The 18,052-nt window shown below is 42.0% G+C and overlaps 2 protein-coding genes across 4 annotated transcripts in view; one reads left to right on the forward strand and one right to left on the reverse strand.

Moving 5' to 3' along the window:
- Nucleotides 1-18,052, forward strand: part of LOC109895132 (RNA-binding motif, single-stranded-interacting protein 2-like) — a 56,740-nt gene that overhangs the window by 25,635 nt on the left and 13,053 nt on the right. Inside the window, exons 3-5 of the mRNA XM_020488792.2 lie at nt 7,222-7,280; nt 7,846-7,937; nt 13,264-13,421. Of these exons, the coding sequence (XP_020344381.1) occupies nt 7,222-7,280; nt 7,846-7,937; nt 13,264-13,421 (309 nt within the window). The remainder of the gene's footprint in view (nt 1-7,221; nt 7,281-7,845; nt 7,938-13,263; nt 13,422-18,052) is intronic.
- Nucleotides 882-6,246, reverse strand: LOC116374003 (uncharacterized). Of its 3 annotated transcripts, XM_031823119.1 has the most exons (4): nt 6,196-6,246; nt 1,974-2,225; nt 1,215-1,769; nt 882-1,121 (listed from the first exon to the last, which is right to left on the reverse strand). In XM_031823119.1, exons 3-4 carry the CDS (start codon nt 1,649-1,651, stop codon nt 947-949), a joined length of 612 nt encoding a protein of 203 aa, XP_031678979.1. In that variant the 5' UTR covers nt 1,652-1,769; nt 1,974-2,225; nt 6,196-6,246; the 3' UTR covers nt 882-946. The 3 variants fall into 3 exon arrangements, 2 of the variants coding, with proteins under 2 accessions (XP_031678979.1, XP_031678981.1); XR_004209750.1 differs by lacking the exon at nt 1,215-1,769; XM_031823121.1 differs by lacking the exons at nt 1,974-2,225; nt 6,196-6,246 and having other exon boundaries at nt 1,215-1,936.

The raw sequence follows: 18,052 nt of genomic DNA on the forward strand, positions 1-18,052 counted from the left end.
GAGTTTGCTGCACTGAAAGTAAAGGGGCTGAATAATTTTGCACGCCCAATTTTTCAGTTTTTGTTTGTTAAAAAAGTTTGAAATATCCAATAAATGTCGTTCCACTTCATGATTGTGTCCCACTTGTTGATTCTTCACAAAAAAATACAGTTTTATATCTTTATGTTTGAAGCCTGAAATGTGGCAAAAGGTCGCAAAGTTCAAGGGGGCCGAATACTTTCGCAAGGCACTGTAACAGATCAGAACGTTTAGCTTAAAATGTTGATTAGGCTATTTCTTCACATTATACGTGCAGCAATACGCACACAGCAGTAGGCTTTAAGCGTGAATGTTCCAAAATGAAAGGAACGCAGGAAAACACCGTTCCAAAGCACAACGCAAATGTGAGTGGTTTCATATGACAGCGATATAGACACTGGCCTTTCTCTCTTTTCTGAATGACAGAAGCCTTTAGACATTATTATGAATTATCCTACATTATATTTGTCATACATGACTGGAGTTTATCAGATACAGTACCAGTCAACAGTTTGGACACACCTACTCATTCAAGGGTTTCTTTATTTTCTACATTGTAGAATAATAGTGAAGACGTCAAAACTATGAAATAACACATGAAATCATGTAGTTACCAAAAAAGGGTTAAACAAATCAAAATATATTTTAGATTCTTCAAAGTAGCTACTCTTTGCCTTGATGACAGCTTTGCACACTCTTGGCATTCTCTCAACCAGCTTCACCTGGAATTATTTTACAACAGTCTTGAAGGAGTTCCCACATACACTACCGGTCAAAAGTTTTAAAACACACTCATTCAAGGGTTTCTTTATTTTACCATTTTCTACATTGTCGAATAATAGTTTAGACATCAAAACTATGAAATAACACATGGAATAATGTAGTAACCAAAAAAGTGTTAAACAAATCCAAATATATTTTAGATTCTTCAAAGCTTCTCATAAAGATAAGTTAGTCTAGCTGTGTCCAGTCCAGGTGGTGCTTGTACAGGCAGACCATCTATGGGAGGAAGGATGTCAGCCTTGCGCAGGAGCTGAAACCTGGTCCCGACTGAGTCCAAAAGCTCCTTGGCGACAACAATACCAGGCTCCGGAGAATCGAAGCTGTAAAACAGGAAATAACACAAAAAAATTGAGAAGACATTACAAACTTGCATAACGTCAATTATCCTCCCAAGTTTAGATAAGATGAATAACCTCATCCAATGCAATGAAAATGATGTTCGCCTGAAGTGCTGATACTGCTTGATCTGTGGCAGTGGCCTAAAGTACGTAGTCAGGTGTTGTTGCCAGCCATAGCTTTCCACCAGCACCGTACCATCCTCCAGTCCAACCAGCTGTGGGCTGTTGATCCCTATCACAGTGCTGTCCTTCACAACACCAGAAATCTCAGACAAAGTGTTCACACTGGTCTTTGTGAAGCGCTGTTTAATGAGGCCGAAGCACCAGTCGGGGGCAAACTTGATGTGGCCTGTGATCAGGAAGTGAAGGTCCAGACTGTGGTGGAGCAGCACAATCTTGTTCTGGTCACTGCAGTTATCACAATTCAGGCCCCCACATGTTTCCCAAACTCCGTAGTTGGTGCATGTAGTTGATGACTGTGCTGCTGCCTTTGCTAGATGACATGCCTTCATCAATCAAGTAGTTGACTTGTTGTGGTATTCCTTCACAGCAGACACCAAACAAGCCACACCTGCAACGAGTTAAAAACTAGATGGGACCTGGCTGCTTAGGGTCAGAAGGATAGTGCATCTGCAAACAACAACAAAAGAACATTAAGATAAATAAACATTTGTGCTTGAGATGTGGGGCAGCAATTTTCTCCACAGATTCCTGAAGGAAGACAGCACGACTACACGTACCTTCGGAAAATAAATACATCTGAGATCAATAAAAGTAGTGCCAATCATGTTGGAGATAAATGAAATAATCAAAACATGTTTATGTTTCACATACCAAGTGGTGTCATCGATTCCACAGTGCTGCTTTTGTCACATGAGATGGCAACATGTGTCCTTCGTGGCGTCCTGGTAATACTATTAATACAATATCCTCTGTGTAGTTTTGATGAAGTTCACAACTCGCTGTAAGTCCTCATGCTTCAGGTGTAACCTGTGCTTGCTTGGGCCGGCTCGCTTTTTGATGGGAGGAATTAGATCGTTCTCCTTGAATGACTGGTGGAGGAGAGTCAGGCGTGTTCTACTGATGCTGAAAGACAAATTCCAGATACAAATATTTTTGCATTATTATACAATAGATGGCTGTAATCTCCGTCAGACACACCTGGCTAACTTGATGTGTCATGTGTGTGTCGAAGTGGAGTCTTTGTTTAGCTATATAACTAAAGATGAACCATAATCCTAATCCATAGAGTTCTAGCAATACAAACTGATTGTCATAGCTAGCTAAAGTTAACCAAAATTGGTTCAATGTTTGCAAGCTAAAGATAGCTAACTAGCTATGAAAACAACTTTCTGCTCAAATTAGTAAAGTAAAACATCGGAAACTGTAGCTAGACTCCGTATACATGGATGAACGCTTCACGTCAGACTACAACCCCTTTCATTAAATAAGACATCCTGTGTCGTTTCCATTTTGTTTGTACAGCTTGCTTGGCCTGTTGTCTCAAGTCACTCTGGTTCATACTGACAATGCCATAAGAATCAGATCTTTCTCCCTCTCGTCACGGATGCCACCGTCGCCCGAAAACTGCAGTAGAAAGGATTATCTACACATAACAAGCAGCTCATTTTAGTCAGAAGATGCTACACGGCAGACCAATCCGAAACTCATCTCTCGGCATGTCCAATCTATTCATTATCTCAGCCAATCATGGCTAGCGGGAAGATTCCTGTCTTTTTTTGTGGCTAAACCAGCTAGGTTTGTAATTTAACAACTTTATTGGTATTTACAGTTTGCGTACAAGTTTGTTATTAAGGCACATGAAAGTTCAAATGTTCCAAAAGGCATTTCTGCCAAACAAACACTTTATTTTATTATAAAATGCCTCTCCTGTGAAGTTGTGACTTGCGACATGACTAGTTTCCTGAAACTAGTCATATGTATTTGTGTGTAATTAAAAGTCGCATTAAAATTTGGCTACATTTTCTGGTGCCTTCCTTCCGTCAGCATTGGTCTGGATGAGACAGACTGTAGCCAATCCTAGACTTTGACATGTAGGCTAATTATTTATCTAAATTTACATACACTTGGGTTTTTCTTAACAGAATAGCTAGTGTTTTTCATTTTTTTAAATAAATTTAATTGGCTATTTTGGTTAATGGCCTCCCCTAGCAGGTGGCCTTGGCAGATTGGGTACCTCTTGAAGGCCAAATGGCCTTGCCCCTAAAATCACGTAATGCCAGGCCTGCCCTATATAGTGCTATAAGGGCACAAGGCAAGACCCAAATGCAGACACAGGAGGCAGATGGTTGAGCTACGATATTTATTACACCAAAAGGGGTAGGCAAAGGGCAGGTCGGGGACTGGCGAGAGTTCATAAACCAGGTCAGAGTCCAAATGGTACAAGGGGATAGGTAGGATCGAGGTCAGATCAGGCAGAGTGGTCAGGCAGGCGGATTCGGCGTCAGGACAGGCAAGGGTCAAAACCAGGAGGGCTAAGAAAAAACAGAGACTGGGGAAAAAAAATTGCACACTAGCGACTCCTGTGGCAGGCCAGGCACAGTGCACGCTGACACGGTCGCCAGGTGCATGGTGTTTACTCCGACGCATTGGTGCTGCTGGCTTCCGGGTTAAGTGGGTATTGTGACAAGAAGCAGTGCGGCTTGGTTGGGTTGTGTTTTGGATCTTCTCCTCTCCCGAGTCTGTACGGGAGTTGCAGTGATGACACAAGACTAACTACCAATTTGGGAGAAAAAGGGGTAAAAGAAATTATCATTGTTTTTTTGAAAGACTGTTACATTCAGCAAGCCTGGAGATGAATGTGTTGAATGAACAATCAGGAAAGATGGATACATTAGGAACCACGGCCAGAATCATCAAGGGCATGCATAATGGACGCCATATCATCCAGCCCAAGCACCAGCAAACCACTCCATTCTACTATTATCCCATACCTTCTGAGGAAGTAGTGGGGGCTAATGGACTGGGGTTTACAGAGGTAGGGGGGTCAGACACAGGAGACTGGGACACAGAAACAACAATGTGGACACATACTGGGTGCATCCCAATTATTTATATTTGATCATAAAAGCGTTGTATTGGTGGAGGCATGGGCTAGTGAGAGTTTCCACCATATTTCCTTTCAAATGATTGAATGGAAGTAGACAAGTGCACACTTTGGGAAGAAGAGGTCATTTGGACGCAGACACATCCTCTGTTAGTAGGGACCAGTTTGGATGCATCCTGATCTCATTGTTTGGATAAGTGCACAGTGAGTGACCTAGAAATGATTAAGACTTAAAACAGAATCAGGGACTTAACAGGGAAACACTGGAGATTGACATCAAGTTGGAGAGGGATGGGTGGATTTGTGTGATATGGGTTGGAGAATGGGATGTTTGTGGGGGTGGGTGCAGGGGGGGATTGACTGAGGAGAAGGCCATCCAGTGAGGGGGAAACATAATTGACTTGGAAAAGAATACCATGGCATGCTGGGAAAAGAATGCCACAGGCCTGTAAGTGGGTCAGAGTTGACGGCTAAGACTTTCTTCCCCCCTATCGTCCCCTCCCTACCAACTACTCACACCCTTTACAACAACTGTTGATGAAGTGGAGGTAGGAGGAAGGTCAGAGAGTTACCACCTCAACCTTTGAACTATTCGATAGAATGTCTGACATTGTCAACAACAACACAAGCCATTTCTCTCTCTCTCACACAAACTGTCTCTTTATATAACGCTCTTGTAATTCTCTAATTCAAATGTCAGTTATGTTTGTTTTACAGTTTGAAACGTGCTTATTGCAGCAGTGCATGGGATGAGGCACTCCAAGTACATTCATGTAATATGAGGATATCAAAGGAGGAATGGAATTAATGTATCCCCCCAAAAAAATCTGAGCCTTTAACCATGCAATATAATTAATAGTAATATGATTTTCTTTACTTGCAGTATTGGCTATGTGTTTGATCAACGTATAGCTTTCCTATCAACAGTTGAGCCATGCTGCCTGTCACGTACAGTATACAGTAGGATGTAAAAAGATAAATATATATACGATATTTATTTAACCCTTATTTAACTAGGAAAATATTTTTTTACAATGACGGCCTACCCCGGTCAAATTCTCCCCTAACCCAGAAGACGCTGGGCAAATTGAGCGCCGCCCTATGGGAATAGGATCTGGAAATAATAGCATATTGCACACCTCGAACGGTCCTCCACTGGCTTATCCACACTCATAATGGTGGAGAGCCTACAGATGTAGGATCTTAATTTGATCACCCTGTTGCAGGTTAACTGTCCATTTAAAACTTGTGTACTTGATTTTTCCTTACCAAAAATATATCAACCCCTACAAAAATGTCCATTGCTGCTACAGGATTGCTGTAACAAACTGGCTCAAATTAAGATCCTACAGCTGTCTGTTCACCAAGAAATCAGTATTGGGTGTTTTTGTATGGTTGTGGACATATGGCTGAAGGTAAAAATTGCTCCCTATTCAAAGATCTAGGATCAGATTACTTCAACTCCCAATCCTTACCGTAACCAACAGAGGAATGAAAGAAAATCTGCCTCTGTGTCAGTGCTTAGGGGCAACAATCTTACTCCATGTGTGGATGTTAATGCTAACAGCCAGGCTTTAGTGGAGCAGGGGAGAGTGAGAAGAGAGAGAGAGAGAGAGAGAGATCAGGTTACAGTGTACACTCAGCCCTGGTGCTCTGTCAGGGTCAGCTAATAGACCAGCCCCCCTTGCTGACTGCATTACACAGAGACAGTGGAGGGCAGGGCCTCTCTCTCTCCCTAGCAGAAGTCAGGATGGCCAAGCAGTCGAAGGCGCTGCGTTCAGGTCGAAGTCTCCCCTGGAAGCATGGGTTCCAATCCCACTTCTGACATTTGATTTCTTATACCATGTATACCATTGTGCTTTAAAGTTACTCCGCATACTACAACTCTACTAGATCTCCCAGATCAAGGTAGATTATCAGTGGTCTTGTATGTCTTCCATTTCCTAATAATTGCTCCCACAGTTGATTTCTTCAAACCAAGCCGCTTACCTATTGCAGATTCAGTCTTCCCAGCCTGGTGCAGGTCTACAATTTTGTTTCTGGTGTCCTTTGACAGCTCTTTGATCTTGGCCATAGTGGAGTTTGGAGTGTGACTGTTTGAGGTTGTGGACAGGTGTCTTTTATACTGATAACAAGTTCAAACAGGTGCCATTAATACAGATAACGAGTGGAGGAGGAGCCTCTTAAAGAAGAAGTTACAGGTTTGTGAGAGCCAGAAATCTTGCTTGTTTGGAGGTGACCAAATACTTATTTTCCACCATAATTTGCAAATAAATTCATTAAAAATCCTACAATGTGATTTTCTGTTTTTTTTTTCTCGCATTTTGTCTGTCATAGTTGAAGTGTACCTATGATGGAAAATTACAGGCCTCTCTCATCTTTTTAAGTGGGAGAACTTGCACAATTGGTGGCTGACTAAATACTTTTTTGCCCCACTGTATATATATATAAGGACCAACTGTCCTGTCCAGCTCCACAGTATGTTGAAATGGAATTGTACTTAACTTCTGGTTTCCCACTGACTGTTTTTGTGCAACCCAATACACTTGAAAGCAACTGCATCGCTAAAAGCACCTGTGTGTGTGTATTTTGAGGAATCAGAGCGAACAGGCAGGGATAAAGACATGCCCAGAACAAATTGTTTTTGGCCCTGGGGCTCTTTCTCCTGCCAGCTGAAAACAACACCAGGGAACACAGTTACTGTACACCCCCTCCATCAACACTCCACCTCTCAACCCCACAGACAAAGAGGAGGAGGGGTGAGATAACAGACGAGTGTGTTTCTGCACCAGTAGTGATCACACTAAAGAAGCACAATTGAGTCGAAGAGCATGTATGGTTCAGGTTTACACCTTAACCACAGGCTTGGGAATGGGTGTTTGCGTGCATGTATGTGTGTGCGTGATTACTCAACCGAAGGAAGTGTTTGTGTCTAAATGTTTGAGATCTTCCACCAAATGTCCGATAGTCACCTCCTCCGCACATGGTCTGATGTCATGTTTTTGTGTTTTGAAGATATGGGAAGATTGTGTCCACGAAGGCAATCCTGGACAAAACCACCAACAAGTGCAAAGGTGAGAGTTTAGAGTTCAACAGGTTCTTTGGTTCATTTTTTATTTTTTTATTTTATTTCACCATTATTTAACCAGGTAGGCTAGTTCATGACACAGATGACACTGACATTTAACCTGGAAAGATCATAGTGTTGTGTTGTCTCCTTAAACAAGATCATGGACTTATGGACTTCAAAACTTGATCACAGCTGCATTGTACAATACTAGACTGTATTAGGCTATATGAAAGATTGTTTTAGTATTAGTCTGGTTACAGGTCTATTGCTACACTGTATAAGTTCATGAAGCCACATCCACAGAGTGGCGTTGGTTAGACCTGTTGTGGAAGCACATGGTCAGTAGGACAAATAACAACAGCTGTAGAAGGCCATAAATATGTCATACTGGGACTGGTGGGCTTTAGTAGCCTGCACCAAGCTCTTGTAATTTCACGGAATGCCTTTAGACTTCAAGCACCTGTAGTTCATCTAACAACCGTTTTGAATGCCAACTTCACTCATCAATCATGAAAACAATGTACACCTTCATGACTGTAAGGAAATGTGTGTGTATATGTGTTGTGTAGGCTATGGCTTCGTGGACTTCGACAGCCCGGCAGCGGCCCAGAAAGCGGTGAGCGCCCTGAAGTCCAGTGGGGTCCAGGCTCAGATGGCCAAGGTAAGACTCTCATTTAAGTCAACTCCACACACTCTTCATATTCACAGTAACACCGGATCTATTATATTCACAGTAACATTGTTTTGAATTGTGAGTTCAATCACATCTACTTGAATGGGACTCTTTACAATTCTGCGAGACTCCTTCCTGCCTCACTTTCTTTATTTTATTGCCAAATGTTCCCAGAAACTTAACTTTCAAAGAATTTCTCTCAGACTGGATGATGGATCTCCTTTGATTTGATGGTGAATTGACAGCCAGTCCAGCCAAGTTGCTGTCTATATTGAACAACAAAAAGCATTGACATTCCTATAACGCAGTGTACATGCAAACACATTCCCTCCCACATTATCAGTGGTATCAAATGTGAGCTCTTTTACTGTATGTTGTTATGGCCTGATTGGCAGTAAGTGCCCTCTTGGCACTGTCTCAAGACAAACTGCCATAGGTTATGGAGAGATGTGTTTACCTTCGTTAGCTGGCAGTTGACTTGCAGGCAGAGAGGGAGGGTGAAGAGGTCACAGGATTAGACAGGCAGTCTATCAGATGACATGGAACTGGTCGTCTCTCCTCCTCTTCACCTCTATTCTCCCATCTCCCTCTGCCCCTTTTCATCTCCCATACCCTTCCTCTCCCTCTCTCTCACCTATCCTTCTCCCTCCTTCTCTCTCCCCTTCCTTCTTTTAGTATCTCAACCTCCTTTTCCTCAACCTCTTCACTACCCCACCCATCTATCTATCCCTCTCTCCTTACTCCTCTCTCTTCCTCCTTTACCTGCCCCACCCACCCATCCCTTTCTCTCCCTCCTCCTTTGTCTGGCTGGCTGTATGCGTGTCCTGCTAAGCAGCCCCTGCTGTGGGCCTTGTTATGAGCTCTTTGTGTGGGTGTCTGTAGTCAAAGGGGCTGTTGTGGGCCCATTAAGCTGATCCCTCTGTGCCTCTCAGGCCCCCCATTGAGAGGGCCCTGGGGAGTGTGCCACCGCACCCGCCGTCAATGGACCGGGGACAATGAGCTGCCCTGTGCCTGCATGGGTTAGTGTCTGGGCACGGGGCATTCACTATATGGCTTCATTCACTCCACTCCAACCCTGCTCTCAGTCCACACCCAAACAACGGGGCCCAAGTCACTTCACTACTACAGCTGGAATGAATTCACTCACTTCAGAATTAAGACAAACGATCCATTGCAACTGAACATCAGGGTCCACCAAATCACTCCTGCTACCCAGATATTGTATCCAAATACGCACTGTATCAGAACACAAGGGCCTAATTTACCCAAACAGTATAACTGAGGAGTTGGTAGTGGACAAAACAGAGGAGAGTGCCCTATTAAAATACAATTTGGACCAGTGAGCTATGGTGAGCTTTTCTGCATCATGGCCTGGCCTTCTGATCAGGGCTTAGGTCATCAGGTTATCCAGGTATAACTCTAGGGCACTGGCGACAACAGGATTTGTGCATTCCTGATTTAAAACGGTGTTTTTTAAAATCAGAAACTGAAATCAAATACTATGGCATTAGGTTAGGTTCTTTCCCTGTACTTCCACTGAATGTGGGTCATGTTGTTGTCATGTTTCCATTGTGTTGGTTCTTTAAAAGTGTGGGCCATGCTGAGCGTTGTCATAACTCCCAGCCAGTCAGTCGTCTCTACAGAGGAGTGTCTGTGGCTATGGGCTGGCTGGCTACAGACAGGGAAACAATGGAAAGGGATAGAAATAGACTGCTCTTTACTTCCGAGAGCCTCACGCACCACCTGCCTGGTACATAGACATACGCACACACAAGAACAACACCTCGACAGACTGTCTTGACCAGGACCTTGCTGAAAATGTCGTTGTAGCTATGGTCTTACATTTTTTTTATTTAATTGGAACAAAATATCTTATGATATATCTCTGACTATCTCTGGGTAGTGCCAATACATTACTGAGATATTCAAGGGTTGTGTGTTACCAGGGGAGAGAGAGAAAGAGAGAGCATGAGAGGGAAAGGGGGAGAAATAGTGAGGGAGCAATGAAGAGATTCAATTTAATTTGTGGTTGGGTGTGGTCCCAACATCATTTGAGTATCTGCGTCAGAGGAGCCTTTTAAGAAATGTTGGCCCCACATGCAGAACAGGATTAGATGGACAACTTGAGTTCAAAACAAAGGGTCAAACAAAGCCTTGTTCTGTTCTGATCCTTTATCACAGAAGGTTGCCTCAGTCAGTCATATCTATCACAGTGCCACTAAGTTGCATAACAAGGAAGTGTCTCCTTTACCACCCATGTGGTTTAAATCCCAGAAGTTGGCCTTTCCCTCTTGACACGTTGAATCCTGGTTAAGGAGCTAAATCACGTGGGAGGCCAGGCTAATCAGAATGGCAATGAGACATGTTTCAGGCTGCTGTGTGTTCCCAGACGAAGGGAAAAAAACTACATTCCAAATTGTTTAATGTCACGTAAAAAGTTTTAAAAATACATGTAGATACATTTGCATATTAAACATGTAAGCATGTAATGCCTTAAAATGTGTACGAACTGTCAAAATGCTGAATTTTGGCACTTTTGCAAGCCTCTGTGTAAAAACACATTTATTGAAAATTGGATTTTTAAAATGATCCATGTGTTCTATATTAAAGGATACATAATTTTTAAAAGTTGATTTAACCTTTATTTAACTAGGCAAGTCAGTTAAGAACAAATTCTTATTTACAATGACGGTCTACCAAAAGGAAAAAGGCTAAAGAAATCTGCCTACCAAAAGGCAAGAGAAATCCAGACCCAAAGGACAGATTTTCACCGGTCTAATGTCCATTGCTTGTGTTTCTTGCCCAAGCAGGTCTCTTCTTATTATTGGTGTCCTTTAGTAGTGTTTTTTTCTCCCAGCAATTCGACCATGAAAGCTTGATTTATGCAGTCTCCTCTAAACAGTTGATGTTGAGATGTGTCTGTTGCTTTAATTATTTGGGCTGCAAATTCTGAGGCTGGTAACTCTAATGAACTTATCCTCTGCAGCAGAGGTAACTCTGGGTCTTCCTTTCCTGTGGCTGGTCCTCACGAGAGCCAGTTTCATCATAGCGCTTGATGGTTTTTGCAACTGCACTTGAAGAAACTTTCAAAGTTCTTGAAATGTTCAATACTGACTGGCCTTCATGTCTTAAAGTAATGATGGACTGTCGTTTCTCTTTGCTTATTTGAGCTGTTCTTGCCATAATATGGAATTGGTCTTTTACCAAATAGGACTATCTTCTGTATACCCCCCCTACCTTGTCACAACACAACTGATTGGCTCAGACGCATTAAGGAAAGAAAACAAGGAACAACTGTTAATTGAAATGCATTCCAGGTGAAGCTGGTTGAGAAAATGCCAAGCGAGTGCAAAGCTGTCATCAAGGCAAAGGTTGGCTACTTTGAAGAAACTCAAGAGCAGCTAACCGATCGCTGCAGCTGTACATAGTCCATCTGTAAATTGCCCACCCAATCTATCTACCTCATCCCCATATTGTTTTTATATACTTTTCTGCTCTTTTGCACACCAGTATCTCTACTTGCACATCATCATCTGCTCATTTATCACTCCATTGTTAATCTGCTGAATTATAATTACTTCGCTACTATGGCCCATTTATTGCCTTCCTCCTCACGCCATTTGCACACACTGTATATAGACTTTCTTTTTTTCTATTGTGTTATTGACTGTACGCTTGTTTATTCCATGTGTAACTCTGTGTTGTTGTTTGTGTCGCACTGCTTTGCTTTATCTTGGCCAGGTCGCAGTTGTAAATGAGACCTTGTTCTCAACTAGCCTACCTGGTTAAATAAAGGTGAAATAATACAATTTATTTGTTTATTAACACTTTTGGCTACTACATATGTGTTATTTCATTGTTTTGATGTCTTCATTATTATTCTACAATGTAGAAAATAGTAAAAATAAGGAAAATCCCTTGAATGAGTAGGTGTGTCCAAACTTTTGACTGGTACTGTATTTAAAATGTATTTTTTCCCCGTATGGCTTGACCAGCTTCAGTGCCATGAATCCACCCAGGAATTCCTTATTGTCAGATCAACAGAGTGACATCGTCACCTAGCTCAACTCCTGTTCAATCCCCTGTGAAAACTGAGTGTTTGTCCGAAATAGCACCCTATTCCCTATATAGTGACAGGGCCCTGGTCAAAAGTAGTGCACTATATAGGGAATAGGGTGCCATTTGGGACGCATATTGAAGCTCCAGTAGGCAGCTCCCTGTGTCCTACCACTCTCCTGTCTGACTTGGTATCAAGCTGACTCTTTGCTTATGGTTCAACAGAGATAAGTGTGGAATTACAGGTCTGTTGCTTGAACCTGTATATTTGGAGGGAGATGGAGTGAACAGTGGTATGTAGTGTAGTCATACAGTTTGGTGTCACTGGTGTGGGTGGTGTTTTTGACTGGTGATGACGATGGTGCGTGAAACTAGAATTTAGACTTGACTTGACTGAAACGCTAGCTTTAAACACTATATCTAAAAAATAAGCTCATATCCTCTCTATTACTCCCTACCTGGGGCATGGACCTGGTAACTTGGTATTCACTATCACATTTCATAACAAGTTGTTCTTCCCTTGTGGTCTCTCAAACGTTGCATAAAAATGATTTGTGATAGGGAAAGAGACTGTGGGATAGATTGTATCAGGAGAGAGAGAGACTAATGAATGAGATGGAGTAAAAAGGGAGGACTCCCATGGGAGGGAGTTCAACCCGTGATGGAAGCACAACTCCTATGAACAAACACACTTCTCTTCCCCATCATCCACTCCTCCCCCTTCGTCTTTCCTTCCTCCTGAGTGCTCCTTCCCTTTCTCCTCTCCCCTATGTTTGTTGAAGCTCCCTCTTCCGCCCCCCTCCTCCCTCTCTTTGGCCCAGCCCCTACTTGCCTGGTTGCCAAGCTCCTGTTGCTGTGCGAACTCTTAACTTCACGCCTGGTTTCCTGCCTGTTTCTTTCACACAAGGTTTCACTTTTGAGCCCTGGAATCAGAATCGTCTCGCATTCCTCTTCCTTTTATTCATTCTTCTGCTTTGGGCTGTTTCTCAGTCATTCCACATTTCTACATACTTTTCCTCCATTATAACGCATACATTTTCCAGCAGTTGTGTGTGTTTTTAAGAGGTGAAAAGCACTCACATACAACCCACATTCAGTCAAAAAACCATTGTCAATGCATACTGTATGAACTTGTTATATCTTCTATCTTTCATAACCATTACATCACAAAAATGTCAACTACATTTTTAACAGTGAATGTAAACCCTCTTTGTTTGTGATTACACAAGTCTGATTTATGTGTGTTTCTCTTATGCAGCAACAGGAGCAGGACCCCACCAACCTGTACATCTCCAACCTGCCTGTGTCCATGGATGAGCAGGAACTGGAGAGCATGCTCAAGTCCTTCGGCCAAGTCATCTCCACACGCATCCTCCGCGACGCCATCGGGACCAGCCGTGGCGTGGGTTTCGCTAGGTACTTTATAGCATAACATAATACACTAACCATTGAACTGTGTGACACAGCCAAGTATTGCTCCATGCGTCGAGTTCAAACTGTTATGGCTTGGTCTGCGCTCTGCTCCATAACAATTGAATAAGCCAACATATCTTTTTTTATATTATCAACTGTTACTAATGATCATCCGCAACTAGGGCTTTAGTGGTCACGAAATATCGTCAGCTGGTGATTGTCAAGCAAATAACTGTCGGTGTCACTGTAATTCACCGTTAAATAATATAAACACAATTAGCATCTCCTTGCTTCCACACATGCAGACCTTTGGAACATCTACATTTTAAAAGTCTAATAAATCCATGTAATATAGCCTACACCTTCACAATAAATCCATTATTTATTTTAGACAGGTCTAAAGAAACATGATATAAAGAAAATGTTGTTTATTTCAGAAGAACAGAATAGCATACTCTTATGTTAGGTCCTAATCTGACTATGCCAAATGGCTGTGGGCTACAGTAGTTTAGTTAGCAGACAAGATTGCTTCGAATTCCATGGTAATATTTTATATTATTTTATAGTATGAAGAATACAATTGAACTAACTTGCTGACCAGACCGCATGCGTCCGTGTGCGCCATCGTGCACATGTTGATTTTGTCCCCACACACCAGACACGATCAGGACACACAGGTTGAAATATCAAAACAAACTCTTAACCAACTATATATTAATTTGGGACAGCTTGAAAAGCATTAAACATTTATGGCAATTTAGCTAGCTAGCTTGCTGTTGCTAGCTAATTTGTCCTGGGATATAAACTAGAGGTCGACCGATTAATCGGAATGGCCGATTAATTAGGACCGATTTCAAGTTTTCATAACAATCGGAAATCTGCATTTTTGGACACCGATTTGGCCGATTTAAAAAAATATATTATTATTATTATTTATTTTTACACCTTTATTTATCCTTTATTTAACTAGGCAAGTCAGTTAAAACCTCTCTGGGATATGTGGGACGCTACCGTCCCACCTGGCCAAAAGCCAGGGAAAATACAGAGCGCCAAATTCAAATAAATTACTATAAAAATCAAACTTTCATTAATTCACGAATGCAAGATAGCAAATTAAAACTACACTTGTTGTTTATCCAGCCAACATGTCAGATTTCAAAAAGGCTTTTCGGCGAAAGCAAACGATGCTATTATCTGAGGATAGCACAAAGAGAGAAAAGCATATTTCAACCCTGCAGGCGTGAAACAAAACGCAGAAATAAAAATATAATTCATGCCTTACCTTTGACGAGCTTCTTTTGTTGGCACTCCAATATGTCCCATAAACATCACAAATGGTCCTTTTGTTCAATTAATTCCGTCGATATATATCCAAAATGTCCATTTATTTGGCGTCTTTCATCCAGAAAAACACCGGTTTCAACTTGCGCAACGTGACTACAGAATATCTCAAAAGTTACCTGTAAACTTTGCCAAAACATTTCAAACTACTTTTGTAATATAACTTTAGGTATTTTTTTTATGTAAATTATCGATAAAATTGGAGACGGGATGATCTGTGTTCAATACAGGAGGAAAACAATCTGTAGCTAGCTTTCTGGTCACGCACCTCTACCTAACAGTACACTTCAAGTGACTTTCGTTCAAGATGGCTGTACTTCTTCATTACACAAAGGAAAAACCTCAAACAATTTCTAAAGACTGGTGACATCCAGTGGAAGCAGTAGGAACTGCAAGAAGGTCCCTTAGAAATCTAGATTCCCAATGAAAGCTCATTGAAAAGAGAGTGACCTCAAAAAAAAAATTCTGAATGGTTTGTCCTCGGGGTTTCGTCTGCTAAATAAGTTCTGTTATACTCACCGACATGATTCAAACAGTTTTAGAAACTTCAGAGTGTTTTCTATCCAAATTTACTAATAATATGCATATCTTTGGGCATGCATTTCATCCGGACGTGAAAATACTGCCACCTGTCACCAAGAAGTGGGTTAACTGTCTTATTCAGGGGCAGAATGACAGATTTTTACCTTGTCAGCTCGGGGATTCAATCTTGCAACCTTACAGTTAACTAGTCCAACACTCTAACCATCTGATTACATTGCACTCCACGAGGAGACTGCCTGTTACGCGAATGCAGTAAGAAGCCAAGGTAAGTTGCTAGCTAGCATTAAACTTATCTTATAAAAACAATCAATCAATCATAATCACTAGTTAACTACACATGGTTGATGATATTACTAGTTTATCTAGTGTGTCCTGCGTTGCATATAATCGATGCGGTGCATATTCGCGAAAAAGGACTGTCTTGCTCCAATGTGTACCTAACCATAAACATCAATGCCTTTCTTAAAATCAATACACAAGTATATATTTTTAAACCTGCATGTTTAGTTAATATTGCCTGCTAACCTGGCTTTTTGCAAACTCTGTGAAGACTATTTCTTCCTAACCAAGACAGCCAACTTCACCAAACGGGGGATGATATAAACATAAGCGCATTTGTGAAAAAAGCACAATCGTTGCATGACTGTACCTAACCATAAACATCAATGCTTTTCTTAAAATCAATAAACAGAAGTATATATTTTTAAACCTGCATATTTAGCTAAAAGAAATCCAGGTTAGCAGGCAATATTAACCAGGTAAAATTGTGTCACTTCTCTTGCGTTCATTGCACGCAGAGTCAGTGTATATGCAACAGTTTGGGCCACCTAATTTGCCAGAATTTTTTATTCTATGATTTGATAGAGCAGTCTGACTGAGCGATGGTAGGCACCAGCATGTTCGTAAGCATTCATTCAAACAGCACTTTCGTGCGTTTTGCCAGCAGCTCTTGGCTGTGCTTCAAGCATTGAGCTGTTTATGACCTCAAGCCTATAAACTCCCGAGATTAGGCTGGTGTAACCGATGTGAAATGGCTAGTTAGTTAGCGGGGTGCGCGCTAATAGCGTTTCAAACGTCACTCGCTCGGAAACTTGGAGTGGTTGTTCCCCTTGTTCTGCTTTTGTGGAGCGATGGGTAACGCTGCTTCGAGGGTGGCTGTTGTCGATATGTTCCTGGTTCGAGCCCAGGTAGGGGCGAGGAGAGGGACGGAAGCTATACTGTTACACTGGCAATACTAAAGTGCCTATAAGAACATCCAATAGTCAAAGGTATATGAAATTTAAATCGTATAGAGAAAAATTGTAATTCCTATAATAACTACAACCTAAAACTACAACCTAAAACTTCTTACCTGGGAATATTGAAGACTCCTGTTAAAAGGAACCACCAGCTTTCATATGTTCTCATGTTCTGAGCAAGGAACTTACAGTGGGGAGAACAAGTATTTGATACACTGCCGATTTTGCAGGTTTTCCTACTTACAAAGCATGTAGAGGTCTGTAATTTTTATCATTGGTACACTTCAACTGTGAGAGACGGAATCTAAAACAAAAATCCAGAAAATCACATTGTATGATTTTTAAGTAATTAATTTGCATTTTATTGCATGACATAAGTATTTGATACATCAGAAAAGCAGAAATTAATATTTGGTACAGAAACCTTTGTTTGCAATTACAGAGACAATACGTTTCCTGTAGTTCTTGACCAGGTTTCCACACACTGCAGCAGGGATTTTGTCCCACTCCTCCATACAGACCTTCTCCAGATCCTTAAGGTTTCGGGGCTGTCGCTGAGCAATACAGACTTTCAGCTCACTCCAAAGACTTTCTATTGGGTTCAGGTCTGGAGACTGGCTAGGCCACTCCAGGACCTTGAGATGCTTCTCACGGAGCCACTCCTTAGTTGCCCTGGCTGTGTGTTTCGGGTCATTGCCATGCTGGAAGACCCAGCCACGACCCATCTTCAATGCTCTTACTGAGGGAAGGAGGTTGGTGGCCAAGATCTTGCGATACAAGATCTCGCGATACATGGCCCCATCCATCCTCCCCTCAATACGGTGCAGTCGTCCTGTCCCCTTTGCAGAAAAGTATCCCCAAAGAATGACGTTTCCACCTCCATGCTTCACGTTTGGGATGGTGTTCTTGGGCTTGTACTCATCCTTCTTCTTCCTCCAAACACGATGAGTGGAGTTTAGACCAAAAAGCTCTATTTTTGTCTCATCAGACCACATGACCTTCTCCCATTCCTCCTCTGGATCATCCAGATGGTCATTGGCAAACTTCAGAAGGGCCTGGACATGCACTGGCTTGAGCAGGGGGACCTTGCGTGCACTGCAGGATTTTAATCCATGACGGCGTAGTGTGTTACTAATGGTTTTCTTTGAGACTGTGGTCCCAGCTCTCTTCAGGACATTGACCAGGTCCTGCTGTGTAGGTCTGAGCTGATCCCTCACCTTCCTCATGATCATTGATGCCCCACGAGGTGAGATCTTGCATGGCGCCTAGACCTAGGGTGATTGACTGTCATCTTGAACTTCTTCCATTTTCTAATAATTGTGCCAACAGTTGTTGCCTTCTCACCAAGCTGCTTGCCTATTGTCCTGTAGCCCATCCCAGCCTTGTGCAGGTCTATAATTTTATCCCTGATGTCCTTACACAGCTCTATGGTCTTGGCCATTGTGGAGAGGTTGGAGTCTGTTTGATTGAGTGTGTGGACAGGTGTCTTTTATACAGGTAACAAGTTCAAAC

This window comes from Oncorhynchus kisutch, linkage group LG1 (genome assembly GCF_002021735.2).
Source record: "Oncorhynchus kisutch isolate 150728-3 linkage group LG1, Okis_V2, whole genome shotgun sequence".
Classification (NCBI taxonomy): domain Eukaryota; kingdom Metazoa; phylum Chordata; class Actinopteri; order Salmoniformes; family Salmonidae; genus Oncorhynchus; species Oncorhynchus kisutch.

Bases quoted from the DNA above. Each gene is read 5' to 3' on its own strand.
- LOC116374003 (XM_031823119.1), bottom strand. From the start codon at position 1,651: ATGAAGGCATGTCATCTAGCAAAGGCAGCAGCACAGTCATCAACTACA. The intron at 1,122-1,214 runs GTTATTCATCTT...CCTGTTTTACAG, and splicing joins TTTTCATTGCATTGGATGAG to CTTCGATTCTCCGGAGCCTG.